The following is a 14,509-nucleotide window of genomic DNA, read 5'->3' on the forward strand; positions in this document are numbered from 1 at the left end:
CGAGATAAATATGATTTGGGTTGCACTCACCTGCTGCGTCACCATATTGACACGGGTGACAGCCCGCCAATTCGCCAAAATCCGTTTCGGTTAAGTCCCGCCGAAAAGGACCATGTCAAATCGGCTGTTGATGACATGTTAGCCGCCGACATCATTTCTCCCTCCACCAGCCCTTGGGGAGCGCCGATCGTCCTGGTTAAAAAACAGGACGGCTCGTTGCGGTTTTGCGTGGATTTTCGGCGCCTTAATAAAATTTCGGTTGCCGACGCATACCCGCTCCCACGGATGGACGAATCGCTGGACGCCTTGGCGGGAGCGCGATTCTTCTCCACACTAGATTTACTTTCGGGATTCTGGCAGCTTCCTCTGGACGATGATTCTAAGCCTAAAACTGCTTTCCGTACACCGCACGGCCTGTTCCAATTCAACCGGTTGCCGATGGGCTTACACTCAGCGCCGGCAACTTTCCAGCGATTGATGGAATTGGTTTTGGCTGGATTGCAATGGGAGTCGTGCCTGATTTATTTGGATGACGTTATTGTCTTTGGTAAAACTTTTGACGAACATCTCCAGAGGTTGCGGGCGGTTTTCCTAAAGATGCGGGCTGCTAATTTGAAATTTAAGCCCCAGAAATGCCATTTGTTACGCGAGTCGGTGCGTTATCTGGGGCACATCGTAGGGCGCTCGGGTATTGCTACCGATCCCGCCAAAACGCAGTGTGTCAGCTCCTGGCCGACTCCCACCACGGTGGGAGAGGTCAGGAGTTTTATTGGCTTCGCATCATATTACCGACGCTTCGTCGCTAATTTTGCAACGATTGCAAAACCCCTACACGCGTTAACATCAAAAGGGGTCCGGTTCCACTGGGGTCAGGATGAGGAAGCCGCTTTCTGCTCCCTTCGGGACGCGCTGGTGAAGGCTCCTCCCTTGATTTACCCAGATTTTTCGAGGCCGTTTTTGCTCGACACCGACGCGAGCAACACAGGTATTGGAGGCGTGCTTTCCCAGGTGGTTGACGGCGTGGAACGGGTGGTCGCGTACGGCAGTCGGGTGTTGTCTCCAACGGAGCAAAGATATTGTGTCACCCGTAGGGAACTGTTGGCAATCGTCTATTTCATCCAACAGTATCGCCCATATCTGTACGGTCGGCATTTCACCGTCCGCACAGATCATGCGGCACTGCAGTACGCCCTGAAGGTTCAACAGCCATCGGGACAATTGTCCCGATGGTTGGAGGTCCTCCAGGATTTCAGTTTTGAAACCACTTATCGTAAGGGCGTTCGCCACACCAACGCTGACGCTCTGTCGCGGATGCCAACCGCCTCCGAATGCGCATGCCTCCTGGGGTCGGGGCGTTGCAAGCCAGTAGGGGACATGATGGTTCCGGTCCTGGCGGCGGCCGCCGACGATGAAACGGTAGTCCCCATTGATATCGCCGAACAGGGGAGAGATTCCCTGCTTGGATTGCCCGTTGATGAATGGGGGCGCCTCCAGTTGGAGGATGCCTCCCTCCTCGCGTTGCGTCGTCGCGCCGGGGAGAGGGGGCGTGTGACGGGTCATGCCGACGCATGGGAAACCCATGCGGGCTTGCTTATGCATTGGGACGGGAAATCCCAGCGTCACCGGCTGGTGGTCCCTTCTGGCCTACGGGGTAAGGTGGTGTGGGCTGCTCATGAGCGCCTCCTCCACCTAGGTACCCAGAAAACACTCGCCTTGCTCCAGCTGAATTTTTTTTGGCCGGGTATGACAAGGGATGTCGCTGATCTGTTGGCGGCATGCCCTCAGTGTGCGCAGCGCAAACCACCGGCACGGGAGTCGAACCCGCCCTTGCAATCCATCCAGGTCTCCAGAATAAATGAACTGGTCGCACTGGACATTCTGGGGCCATTCCCCGCCACCTCCAGGGGAAATAAATATTTGCTTACTGGGGTCGAATATTTTACGCGCTGGCCTATGGCCTGGCCCCTGGCGAATCAGTCGGCAGCAGCCATCGTCGACGCCTTTGTCCAAGGTTATGTCATGGACAAAGGTGCCCCGGAGCGGTTGTTGACCGACCAGGGTAGAAATTTTTCGGGGAAACTCCTAAAACAAGTCTGTGATCTCCTAGGAACGAAAAAAATTCGAACCTCTCCCTATCACCCGCAAACGGACGGGATGGTCGAGCGTCTGCATCGCACCATCACGTCTATGTTGTCGCAGCAAGTTTCGGACTCACAGGCTGATTGGGACTTACAAATTCAAGGGGTTCTAGCGGCATACAGATTGGCTCCCCATGCTGCGACGGGGTTTTCACCTTTCTTTCTTATGTATGGCCGCGAACCCGACCCACCTGTTCGGGCACAGCTGCAGATCCCCGTGCCGCTGGCCAAATCTAAATTGGACGATCACGTTAAATTTAACCTTGACAAACTGACTGAGGCGCGGGATGCGGCGAGGCTAAATTCTGACAGGCGTCAGAAGGCGAACGAGCGCCTCAGACTGGCTCGCGCGCACGTGCTGCAGTGGAAGCCGGGGGACAGGGCATGGCTGCACTGTCCCCAGGTACCACTCGCGACCTCCTCTAAACTCGTACGCCCGTGGCGGGGCCCCGTCGAGGTTGTTGAGGTTTTGAGGCCTCAGTGCGTTCGAATCCAATGGGGGAGGCGCCGGTGGTTTGTACACCCCTCTAGGCTGAAGCCGTTTGTTGCGGTGCGGGGGCCCACGCCACGCACGCGAGGCCAAGCATGTGGGGGGTCGACCGACTCGGGGGGTCCGTCGCTGCTCTCGCCTGATGTGTTGCCGGCTGTCCCACCCACAGGTGCACCGGGAATGACGGGCTCACGCCCTGGAACCCACACAGGTGATGCCGACAGTCGCGCGACTTCAATCGCGACCTCACCTCGAATGGGACAGCCGCCACCGGATGGTCCGCCGTCCGGGGTTGCCCCGTGTGACGGGCCTGCGGCAAGGACGCGCGCTAAAATGCGCAGACTCTTATAATATACAGCAGGAAGAAAAAGAAAAAAAAAAAAAAACTTTTTTTATTTATTTTCCTTCACGTGTCATGGTCACTGTATGCTGCGTCGGTGGTGTGCTCCTTGCACACTGTGTGTGTTGTGTTGTGTGGGCGCGGTGTGTGTGTTGTGGGTGCGTTGTGTGTCGTGGGTGTGCTGTGTGTGCTGGGGGGAGTTCCTGGCTAGTTGTATATACGTGCTTTTACGGATTTCGTATTTATGCGGGGGGGGGGTGCGTCGAACATTCCTTTCGGGGGTATGGTTGTTGTTCTTGTTGTTGTTCTTCAATTTGCATTTTGTTGAAAAAAATGAGGCACACACGGGGTCGAGGGGTAAATGTTCCTTTATTTGGAATTGTTGCAGCCGGGACGGCTGCGAGCTGTAATGGGGGGGGTGATGTAGGGCTGTTACGGGAGGGCTGTAAGTGCATACGATCCAATGGGTAACAAACACAGTGGGCGGAGTTACGGGAGTACACGGGGGTGCCCGCAACGACGTCCGCGTCAGGCAGCCTGGGGGGTTGGGATCCTGGTGAGGAGTATAAAGGGGGAGGACAGAGAGAGCTCGGGGCTCAGTCTGGGAACGAAGGAGGAAGAGTGAAGATCCTCTAGCTAGAGCCCTGGACTCCCCTCGACGCCGCCCTTGTCAGGGCTGCAGAGGATCGAGCCAGAGGCGTGGTTCCGTGAACCAGGGTTAGACCCTGGGACTCCGGAGACCGTAGCCCGACTCACCAGTGTCGGGCCAGTTAGCCTCCCCTAGCCCGTTAGAGGAGGACTTGGGGATAGGTGAGGTTAGCTAGGGGGTATCCCCAGTTAGCCGGGTGAGGGGGCCGCTACCCCCTCTAGTGTTGTCCTGTACCGACAAGCTAAAATAAATATACGTGTGCCTCAACCTGGGTGTCCAGCGTCTTCATCGGTACTTCACACACATACACGTGTATGTATACATGCTCTCTATTGGCGTGTTGGACACACACACATACACGTGTGGGCGTGTGTGTGTCTTGACATTTAACGATCACATTCCCACATCCCTGCTCTCCGCTCAGCGACCCGGTCTCGTCTGTCGCTCTCGTTTCATTCCGCATGGCTGCGTGGGGGCACGGAAGGAGTGGGGGGGGGGACTCAGGAGGGGCAGAGAACCCCTGGGACACGCGGGGGAGCATTCAAGCCACCAGCAGTGTGTGTGTGTGTGTGCTGGAGCGTGTGTGTGTACAGGTGTGTGTGCGTGTGTGTACAGGTGTGTGTGCGTGTGTGTGTATGTATGTGTTGGAGTGTGTGTGTGTGTGTTGGAGCGTGTGTGTGTACAGGCATGTGTGCGTGGGACTGACTCATCCTCAAAATTGAGTACCCGGTGGCATGTGTAAACATCGCCAATGGGGAGACAAAGGCGGCCCGGCGTGGTGCTGCTGACCGCCCACTCCCTCGTGTACCGTGCCGGTCTTCAGAGATGCTCGCTAATGGCACTTGTCCCAACAGTCTGTGAAGGCTATACGCGGGATCTTTGTCTTTGTGTGTTAATGTCTATGTGAATGTGGGGAGCGGTAGTGTAGTGTTCAGCGCTTTGTGCTACGAACCACGCCGATCCGAGTACGATTCCCACTCACGACCAACAACAGTGGCGATTATCTGAACCGGTCCTGGGCCTGCCCTAGGTCGACTCGGCCTTAAATGAGTTCCTGGGGCGATGTAGAAACATGGGAGACAAAGGCGGCCGGGCGTGGTGCTGGCCACTACCTTCCTCGTGTTCATAGGTGCTCGCTAACAGCACTTGTCCCAACAGCCTGTTAAAGGCTATACGGGGGATCTTTGTCTTTATGAACGTTTGTTTGTAACAAGAATACAAACACGCGTAGTACACGAGATTTATATATATATAAAAAAAATGTGTTTCATATCATCAGCTGCATGCGTATTATATCAGTGGGACCCCATTACAAGATTGCCGCGAACAAACAGAATCTTAAAAGGCTCGTACACAGCCACAAGCCAAGGCGCAAGTTGCACGGAGAGTTTCAAAGTTGGAAAAGTATGAGTGGCGCGATGTTGGCCTCTGCGTTTATTTCATAACCCCGCGGTGTCTCGGGCGCGTCTGTTGGGCGACGTTTCAAATAAGCGCACCCGAGCAAAGAGGCGCTCGCTCACTCGCTCGTTCTCTCTCTCTCTCTCTAATCGATCGCTCTTTTGAAGGCCACTCGCTCGGCCGGCCCCTGCGCCAATTTCTCACGGTTCAATGCCCGCCTCTGTTCGACATAATCCGAGGCTGCTGCTAATAGTGAAGAAAAGAAAAGAGAAACCCCCGCGCAAAACGAACGCGTAAGCAGGTGGTGGTCTCGACAACACCTCTCCTGAAAAATAAACTTCAGTCTCAGTGGGAGTTTTAAATGAGACATAACGATGATGTTGATGATGCTGACGGTGATATTGATATTGATGCTACAACTGCAAGTGATTGTGATTATGTTAATGATGCTGCTGCTGCTGCTGCCGCTGTTGCCTCTGGCATGGCATTAACGACGTGACATGGGGGTAGACTACATTCGAATTGCTAATTTATGGTAATAAAACTCACAGTCAAACGGGCAAGTCGCGTGTGGTGGCCTAGAGTGTGGGTATTCTCATTCCTCCCGAGACGTCTGTCCGGCGTGAAAGAGTAGGCCAAAATAGCGGGAGCCCTTCTGCCACCAGTGGCGTGCGCGAGAAATTGCAGTGCTGCGCCTATGCCCGCCCCACAATGAAAAATCCGTCTCACCGTTCGAATCTCGAACCCGCACCGTGCAGGTCACCTGCGGTTCCGTCTCCCGATCCAAAGTCCTCGCCGTCACGACCTGCCCCGTGGCCCCATCCACGGCCAGGGCCTGTGCCGGGTGAGTGCCCGTCTGGTCGGCAGGGAGCTGAGTGAGCCACGGGTGTAGCTGCTGCTGCTGGTGGTGGTGGTGGCCGTGTCCTTGGGGCTCAGGCACGAGCTCGAACCTGGCTAGGAGGAACCTGCCCTGTGGAATCCGCGCGACGGGAGATCCAGGGCGGGCATCTTCTGAAACCTCGGCGCTGAGTTTGAGCGTTGCCGTGGCTCGCCTGGGGCTGAGGCAGAGAGAGAGAACGGCAACCCCGTAGCGAGACGTTGTGGTTGTTGTTGTACACATTGGTCAACACACTCCCCAGTAGCGCGACCCGAACAGCAAACAACTGTGTGTGTACATAACACTGGCTTCTTTCGCACCGTACTTTTGGCTCGCCGTCGAACAAAGACGGCCACTGCATCGAGTGCTTCTGCGGCCGTCTGGAACGCTCTCCCGATAGTAGGGAGCCACTGGAGCTCTGCACTTTTAAATCTAGATTGACAAACTAATTTCTTTAGAACTGTTTTTGTGTGTGTGTTTAGTTTGTTGTCCTTCCCTTGCACCTCCAATTAGCGCGGTTGACTACGTACGGCGCGAAAGAAGTTCAATAACATACATACCTACGTAGCCAACCGTGCTGATCGGAGGTGCGGGATAAGGACAATAAATTAAACACAAAAAGCAGTTTTCAGGAAATGTAGCTATGAAATCAAACTTTCATCCAGCAGTGGATCGACCATGGCCAATACTGATGATTATACTGCATACTGGGCAATTACCCTTCTCAGTAGCATTTCTGCGATGAGGAAGGGTCATTGTCCGAAACGTCGCCAATGGTACCGTATACACTTCAACACACCGGTGGGCTAAAGCAGTGAACTATTTGTCTTTTGTCAACGTGACACTTTTTTACTGATTGGCCGTGTCGGGTGGTGGAGGGTTACGACACATTTATAAATAACGCGATCTAAACCCAAAAATCGTTGATTATGAACAATATTGGTCGCGAAAGCCTACGTGTTAAACTGGTACCGTATATGTTTCCTCTTCGGATCATTGCGTTATTGACACGGAACCGCAGAGTGGCCGTTTGCAGGCCGTACACACAGACACACAGCCGGTGATGAACACACTTCCAACAACACACGTGGGGGCAAGCCCGTGGGTGTACCACATCCTGTGACCCTTAGCGTTGACTACCTCGCCTGGTATGCGGGAGGATGTGGGTTCGATCCCGACCCTGACACCTGCTGTATATTTGGAGTTTGCGTGTCTCTCTCTCTCATCATCACCACGGTGGCTAGGATATGTTAACTACCTCGCCTGGTATGCAGGAGGTCGTGGGTTCGATCCCGACCCCTACACCTGCTGTATATTCGGAGTTTGCATGTTATCTCTCTCTCCACGTCGTCGCCTGGATTTTTCTCAGGGTGCTCAGGTTTTCCCCTCCACATTTTGAATCAACACCAGGCGTTTAGAGTATTTGGCTGGTGGTGGTGGTGGTGGCGGCAGTGCGGTGATGGTGGCATACGGGCACACGGCTCAGGTTCCCATAGGAAATGAATTACAGTCCGGATCACGATTTGCATTTATATGACGCTCAGACGGGCGCTGTCACCCCACGGCATCTCTCTGCGCCGCGCAGCGAACGCGCGAGCAAAGAGGAACAAGATCGCGACAAACGTCGCGGATTTCCTGGTAATCGACATCAACCAACCATGATGTATCCACTGCCGAAATGAAGATACCTTCCCCAAGCCCCCGCCATCCACCCTCGCACGTGCACATCGCTCCATCTCCGCGATGGACGTTGCTCTCTAGTGCGCCGTTCCCCGACTTCGGCTGCTCAACTTCGTCTTTAGTGTCGACCACTGGATGGTATTGGTCCCTTCTAGACGTGACGCCTCCTGCCCAAGGCCCCCCACTGACTCTTCTTAAACAGTCAATCCAGGGCCTACCTTGGCTCCTCCCACCCTCAACCAGTATATATGTAATAAAAGACTTGACCACGATCTCTGGCTCAGTGTCCTTTATTTGGTCCGTACTGCATTCCCACACGGCTGTCTCTCTTATTCTCTCAGTGCTGGTTCCGATGTCACTCCAGTCACCATCAGCAGCCCCGCTGCTGTTCTTTGTCGCTCTTGCAGCCCCACAGCAGCTCCGCTGCTGTTACTCACTCTCAGCCCCCTTGGCTGTAATCGCTGCTGCTCTTCTCGCTCTTGCTTACTCCGCAGCGCTCTGACAGACTCGTGCTGTCTCTCTCTCTTCGTCGCTCCTGCGACTCTCTGCAGCCACACCGCTGCCTCTAACACACAGCCTTCCTGGCTGTACTCTTCTCTCTCTTCGTCGCTCCTGCGACTCTCTGCAGCCACACCGCTGCCTCTAACACACAGCCTTCCTGGCTGTACTCTGGGGTCGGCTCCCGCTCGCCGGCGGTGCCCCCCTCCTCTCGTTCGCCCTCGTGGCCTCACCCTTTTCCATTCACAACCCGACTGCCTTCTCTTTCCGGTTTACCCGCTTAAGGACCCCAACCTTTCACCCACGTCACCTGGCTCCGCCTCCTCGTGACGTCACATCCGGAAGGTCGCTTTCGCCCGCATTACACCACCCTCCCCCATAGAAAAAACCCAGCCGACCTCGGCTGAACAATACCAAAGCGTAATGCGGTGAACCGACCTTCCCCCTTAAAGGACACTAAGCATGTAATATAACAACAAGAACAACAACAGCACAAAGCACAACAACGCACATCCGCATGTCGTACACGACAGCCACCCGGCCCCAGGGTAGTGGAGATGATTTAATTCCGGGCCGCTTAAGAAAACCCCAATAATTACCCAAATAACCGCGATGGACACCCCAGTATTTACATTTTAACAACAATATTATTTACACGTGAAAACAACAACAACAACAAAATTTCTGCTCTTATCCAGCAGCAGTCCTCCCTTGAGGACCAGCACAGACCTCAGACGTACACAGCATGTACCCACAGTCACTCTCAACAACCCAACAACCCCTAATCGCACACCCTCGCGTGGAGAGAGCCACGCTCCCCAGCGGTAACGTTTAATTCGCCGTAACCCTCACCGTGGTCGTCAAACCACGGCAACATCCATTTACCATACTCTCAGCTAGTGCCATTTCGGGGATGAGCAGCACTCGGTCATGCTCCTCCCTTACTATCCCATCAGCGATGGACACACACCAGCCTTGCCAAAAATAATGACGTTGCAACGTCAACAAAGTCTTCTGCACCCCTAAATGCAATAGTGTGTCACAATGGAGAGTTCTCATCAACTCGAATCGCGAGGACGTTGGTAGCACCACACGCCAGCTTTCCTGGAACCCTTCTCGCCACATAAGCAGACCATCTCGGAGAGCGGTTCGCGGCCCCACAGCCGTACTCGGACTCCCATTGTCCCTCATAGACCGCTTCCGCATGGACAACCACAACTCATCCATCATTTGTTCCCGAATCCAGACAGACCGCGGCAGATTCAAAACCCCGTCAGTCGGTCCCGGTTCCATCGGAGTATCCGACTTCTCGACGGCCAACGTAAGCGGCTGAGGGGGGTTTAGAATCGGCGAACACCTATGCGTCCCCGACGCACATTTACAAGGGGCGCGCCCTGGTAATCTGGAAAGTGCGTCAGCGTTCGCATGGCGCGCTCCCTTCCGATGTTGAATTTGGAAGGAAAATGCCTGTAGCGTGTCCAACCAACGTGCCCACTGTCCCGATGGCTGGTCCATTTTAAGTGCATATTGCAAGGCCGCATGATCCGTACGCACAATAAAAGAACGACCGTAAAGGTACGGTCGAAATTGCCGTAGGAAAACCCAACCGCCAAAAGTTCTCTACGAGTGACACAGTAGCGTGTTTCCGCAGGCGACAAGACTCGGCTACCATACGCCACGACGCGCTCTACGCCCCCTTTAGACTGTGATAATACCGCCCCATTACCTGTGTCACTCGCGTCCGTATCAAGAATGAAAGGGCGATCAAAATCGGGATAATCCAATGTCGGAGCCGTAGCCAATAGATCACGCAGACTCCGAAAGGCCGCCTCTTCCGGCTGTCCCCAAACAAATTTCCGTCCTTTACCCGTAATATACACAAAATCGCGTGTACATAACATCCATACGACCAAATAATAGGGTCCCCCTCGAATTTGTTACCAATTTCCAAACAGGTACGCACAATTAATAACATCCCAACCCCAATAGTCAATCAATGCATCGCACCCCATAACCGTACAGAACGGTGTAACAGCACATACAGTCAGCATATCGCGATCACACGCGCACATTTAAGCACAATAGCAAGCCGATCTGCAGGTAACCAACACACCATTAATCCAGTCGTAACATTGCAGCAACAACACAAATATTCTCTCTCTTGCAACAACCACATCGCACATAGCACCTCGCAGCACAATACACCAAAAAAAAATATATATATTTTTCAATTAAGCCCATCGCACAAGGTAACCCACGAGATGATACAGCGCAAGATACCCGACGCTCCCGAGTTAATAATTAACTTCGCCATCAATATAACAACTCCACACCGCAGCGCACACACACAATTTAACACTCAGCAAGCACAGCATACTCTCCGTCCATTCTCAACACACGTACACACTTTAATTGACACCGAGCAACAAGCAGATAGCGCGTTCATCGTTATTACACACACATACCCACAGTCCGAACCGCGCTCCGCACAATCGAGTCATGAGAGAAAACAAAATCGCCCCCACCCGGCCCTCGAAAGATGGGAGAGGTGTGTGTAAAGGCCGGGTGCGTATCGTTACGACCCGCCCGGGGCTGCAGCAAGAAGAGGACGGCAGGGCGGCAACTTGAGTCGTCTCGCAGAACTCGTTCGGCGACTTGACTGCTCCGTTGTCACGCACCCGAGCCAGGACGGGAGAGCTCCCGCCCCAGCAGCTGTAGCGTCGTCGTCCTCTCCTCGCAGCTCCCCCTCGCAAAACAGCAGCTCACAGCAGGCTGCTCTCCCCGCGGCACCTCCAGATGGCAGCGCAAGGCTGCCTCTCCGCCGCGATGTTGAAGATGGCGGCGTCTCCCCGCCGCGGTGAAGACAAGATGGCGGCTTCCCGCCGTTTCTCCCCTGCCACGCCCAAGATGGCGTCTTCGTGCCGCGTGGCAGATGGCGCTGGCAGCGCAGGCAAGGCGTCGGCCTGCAGACCACCATCGGCTCTCCCCATTGCCGTCGTCGGCGTGGTGAGCTCACACGGTTTCGCCAGCACGATTTTCCAGGTCTCCAGCTGCGCCATCTGTCTCAATCGTAAGTCGGATGATGTAGCAGATGATGGCACAGGAATATTCTTTCTTCCGAGCCGTCTTGACAAGCCGTTTCACTTCTGACACCAGTGTAATAAAAGACTTGACCACGATCTCTGGCTCAGTGTCCTTTATTTGGTCCGTACTGCATTCCCACACGGCTGTCTCTCTTATTCTCTCAGTGCTGGTTCCGATGTCACTCCAGTCACCATCAGCAGCCCCGCTGCTGTTCTTTGTCGCTCTTGCAGCCCCACAGCAGCTCCGCTGCTGTTACTCACTCTCAGCCCCCTTGGCTGTAATCGCTGCTGCTCTTCTCGCTCTTGCTTACTCCGCAGCGCTCTGACAGACTCGTGCTGTCTCTCTCTCTTCGTCGCTCCTGCGACTCTCTGCAACCACACCGCTGCCTCTAACACACAGCCTTCCTGGCTGTACTCTTCTCTCTCTTCGTCGCTCCTGCGACTCTCTGCAGCCACACCGCTGCCTCTAACACACAGCCTTCCTGGCTGTACTCTGGGGTCGGCTCCCGCTCGCCGGCGGTGCCCCCCTCCTCTCGTTCGCCCTCGTGGCCTCACCCTTTTCCATTCACAACCCGACTGCCTTCTCTTTCCGGTTTACCCGCTTAAGGACCCCAACCTTTCACCCACGTCACCTGGCTCCGCCTCCTCGTGACGTCACATCCGGAAGGTCGCTTTCGCCCGCATTACATATATACAAGGACTGTTTTCTTGGAATTTCTCTTACTTGATACAGCTATCGTGCTGTGACGGTTCCACCTGAAGACGGAAGCTTGTGTTGCCTCCGAAACGTCGTGATTTTTATTTTTTATTTTATTTTTATTTTACTTTGATTAATTTAAATTTAAAATTTTTACCTACGTGACTTTACCGAAAAAACCGAAAGCTTCAAATCTAGAGTCAACGTGACCACGCCTTTCATCTGCGTTCCATGACGAGTGGCTTTCAGGTGGACGGTCAAACAAACCGGCACCTATGAAACTTGATTTGAAGCTTTTGTGACTGCAGGAATTACTTTTTTGGTTCTTTCGGTAACGTCACGTAGAAAGAAAATAAATTAAATAAGAGAGTACGACGTTTCGATTGCAACACAAGCAACCGTCATCAGGTACAACTACATTTGAGAGAGAGACACGTGTCTTGTGTTTTGTCTCTCTCTCAAATGTAGTTTTACCTGATGACGGTTGCTTGTGTTGCAGTCGAAACGTTGTACTCTATTATTTAATTTATTTTCTTTTACGTGACTTTACCGAAATAACCAAACAGTGGCACCTATGAAGGCCGGCACAGCACACGATGGGGGTGACGTGTTGGGTACAACTGCCGGTCGCCTTTGTCTCTCTAGTGGCGATATTTACATATTGCAAGAGGTACTAATTTGAGTCTGAGTCGACCTAAGGGAGGCCCAGGACCTGTTTAGATAATCACCGCTCCCTGCGAAGTAGACACAAGACAAAGGTCCCCCGTGTAGCCTTAACAGACTGCTGGAGCAAGTGCTGTTAGCGAGCACCTATGAAGGCTGGCACGGCACACGAGGGGGTGTGTGACCAACACCACGCCCGGCCGCCTTTGTCTCCCCAGTGGCGATGTTTACACACTGCACCAGGTACTCATTTGAGACTGAATCGACCTAGGGGAGGCTCAGGACCGATTCGAATAATCGTCACCGGCGTTGGCCGTGAGCAGAAATCGAACTCGGGTTACCGAGTTCGTAGCGCAGCGTAGCGCTAACCACTAAACTACCGCTCCCCCGCGAAGTAGACACGCACGCACAGACACACACACAGAGACACAAGCACGCACAGACACACGCACACACACACACGCACAGACACACGCACGCACACACACACGCATGCACAGACACACGCACAGACACACGTACACACACAGACACACGCACGCACAGACACACACAGACACGGACACACGCACAGACACACACACAGACAGACAGACGCACGCACAGACACACGCACAGACACACGCACACACACAGACACACAGACACACACACAGACACACGCACATAGACACACACAGACACACACACAGACACACGCACATAGACACACACAGACACGCACACAGACACACACACAGACACACACACAGACACACACACAGACACACACACGCACACGCGCTTCCTAGCCGTGAATGTTATCGGCTAAATTGTTGGGTCAGGCACATGGACGCGGGGTCCGTGCCGCTTGATCACCCCCAGCGGCTCTCGCACGGGGCAGCTGCAGGGGGGGGGGGGGATCATTCACAGAGAAAAACCTCGACCCTCTTTCTGTGAATGCCCAGACGAAACGAGACGAACGCTGGCAACAATAATCGTCTCATTAAGAATGAACTGTGACTATTTACAGCCCCTTTGTCGACGCGCTGCTGGATTAAGTCCCTCGCTCCACTTCCATGTACGGCATTGTAGGATTGTTTGACCATACTTCACCACGCCGGTCAACGCGGGTTTGTCGCCGTGGGTTGGAGTGGTTGCGGTGGCGTAGCGGTTCGCGCGCTGCGCTAAGAACTCGGCGGGCCCGGGTTCGATTCTCGTTCACGGCCAACACCGGTGACGACTATCTGAACCTCCCCTAGGTCGACTCAGCCTCAAATGAGTACCTGGTGCGGTGTGTAAACATCGTCACTGGGGAAACAAAGGCGGCCGGGTGTGGTGCTGGCCACCCACCACCTCGTGTACCGTTGCGCCTAAATATGTGTTCGCTAACAGCACTTGCCCCAACAGTCTGTTAAGGCTATACGGGGGATCTTTGCCTTTGGTTGGTGAAGGAGACCCAGGAGCGCCTCCGGTATCATTCGTCGCTGGTGTCAGCCGTGGCCGGGAATCGAACTCAGTTGGCCAGGGCTCAGGGCGCAGTTCCATAACCACTGCGCCACCGCTCCCGTATGTGTACACGTGGAGTGTGACACCAAAGCCGATAAAAAGCGAACATCTCCCCGTTTACCTTTGTAGGGGTGTTACGGAGGAGCTGTATGTATGGGATCAAACGGGAAACTAGCACAGTGGGCGGGGCTTCGTGAGCACACGGGAGGGTGCTCGCAACGACGTCCGCACAGGGCAGCCGGGGGGGGGGGGGGGCTGACCCCAGCGGGGGGGTTCGGGATATAAGGGGATGAGCCGGAGAGCTCAGGGCAGAATGTTTTAAGTAAACTCTTGAAGACCGAAGACTGCCTAGCTAGAGCCCTGGACTCCCCTGGGACGCCGCCCTTGTCAGGGCCGCGCAGGACCGAGCCAGCGGCGTGGTCCCGTGAACCAGAGCCAGGACTCTGGGACTACGGGTACCGTAGCCCGACTGACCAGTGTCGGGCCAGACAGCCTCCCCCAGCCCAGT

At 54.4% G+C, this 14,509-nt stretch overlaps 1 protein-coding gene across 1 annotated transcript in view; it reads right to left on the reverse strand.

The window, feature by feature from the left end:
- Positions 1-14,509, reverse strand: part of LOC144732237 (neural-cadherin-like) — a 146,445-nt gene that overhangs the window by 65,841 nt on the left and 66,095 nt on the right. The window contains exon 3 of the mRNA XM_078613636.1: positions 5,745-5,985. Within this exon, the coding sequence (XP_078469762.1) occupies positions 5,745-5,985 (241 nt within the window). The remainder of the gene's footprint in view (positions 1-5,744; positions 5,986-14,509) is intronic.

The sequence above is a fragment of the Lampetra planeri genome, chromosome 42, assembly GCF_965212315.1.
Source record: "Lampetra planeri chromosome 42, kcLamPlan1.2.h2, whole genome shotgun sequence".
In the NCBI taxonomy this organism is placed as follows: domain Eukaryota; kingdom Metazoa; phylum Chordata; class Hyperoartia; order Petromyzontiformes; family Petromyzontidae; genus Lampetra; species Lampetra planeri.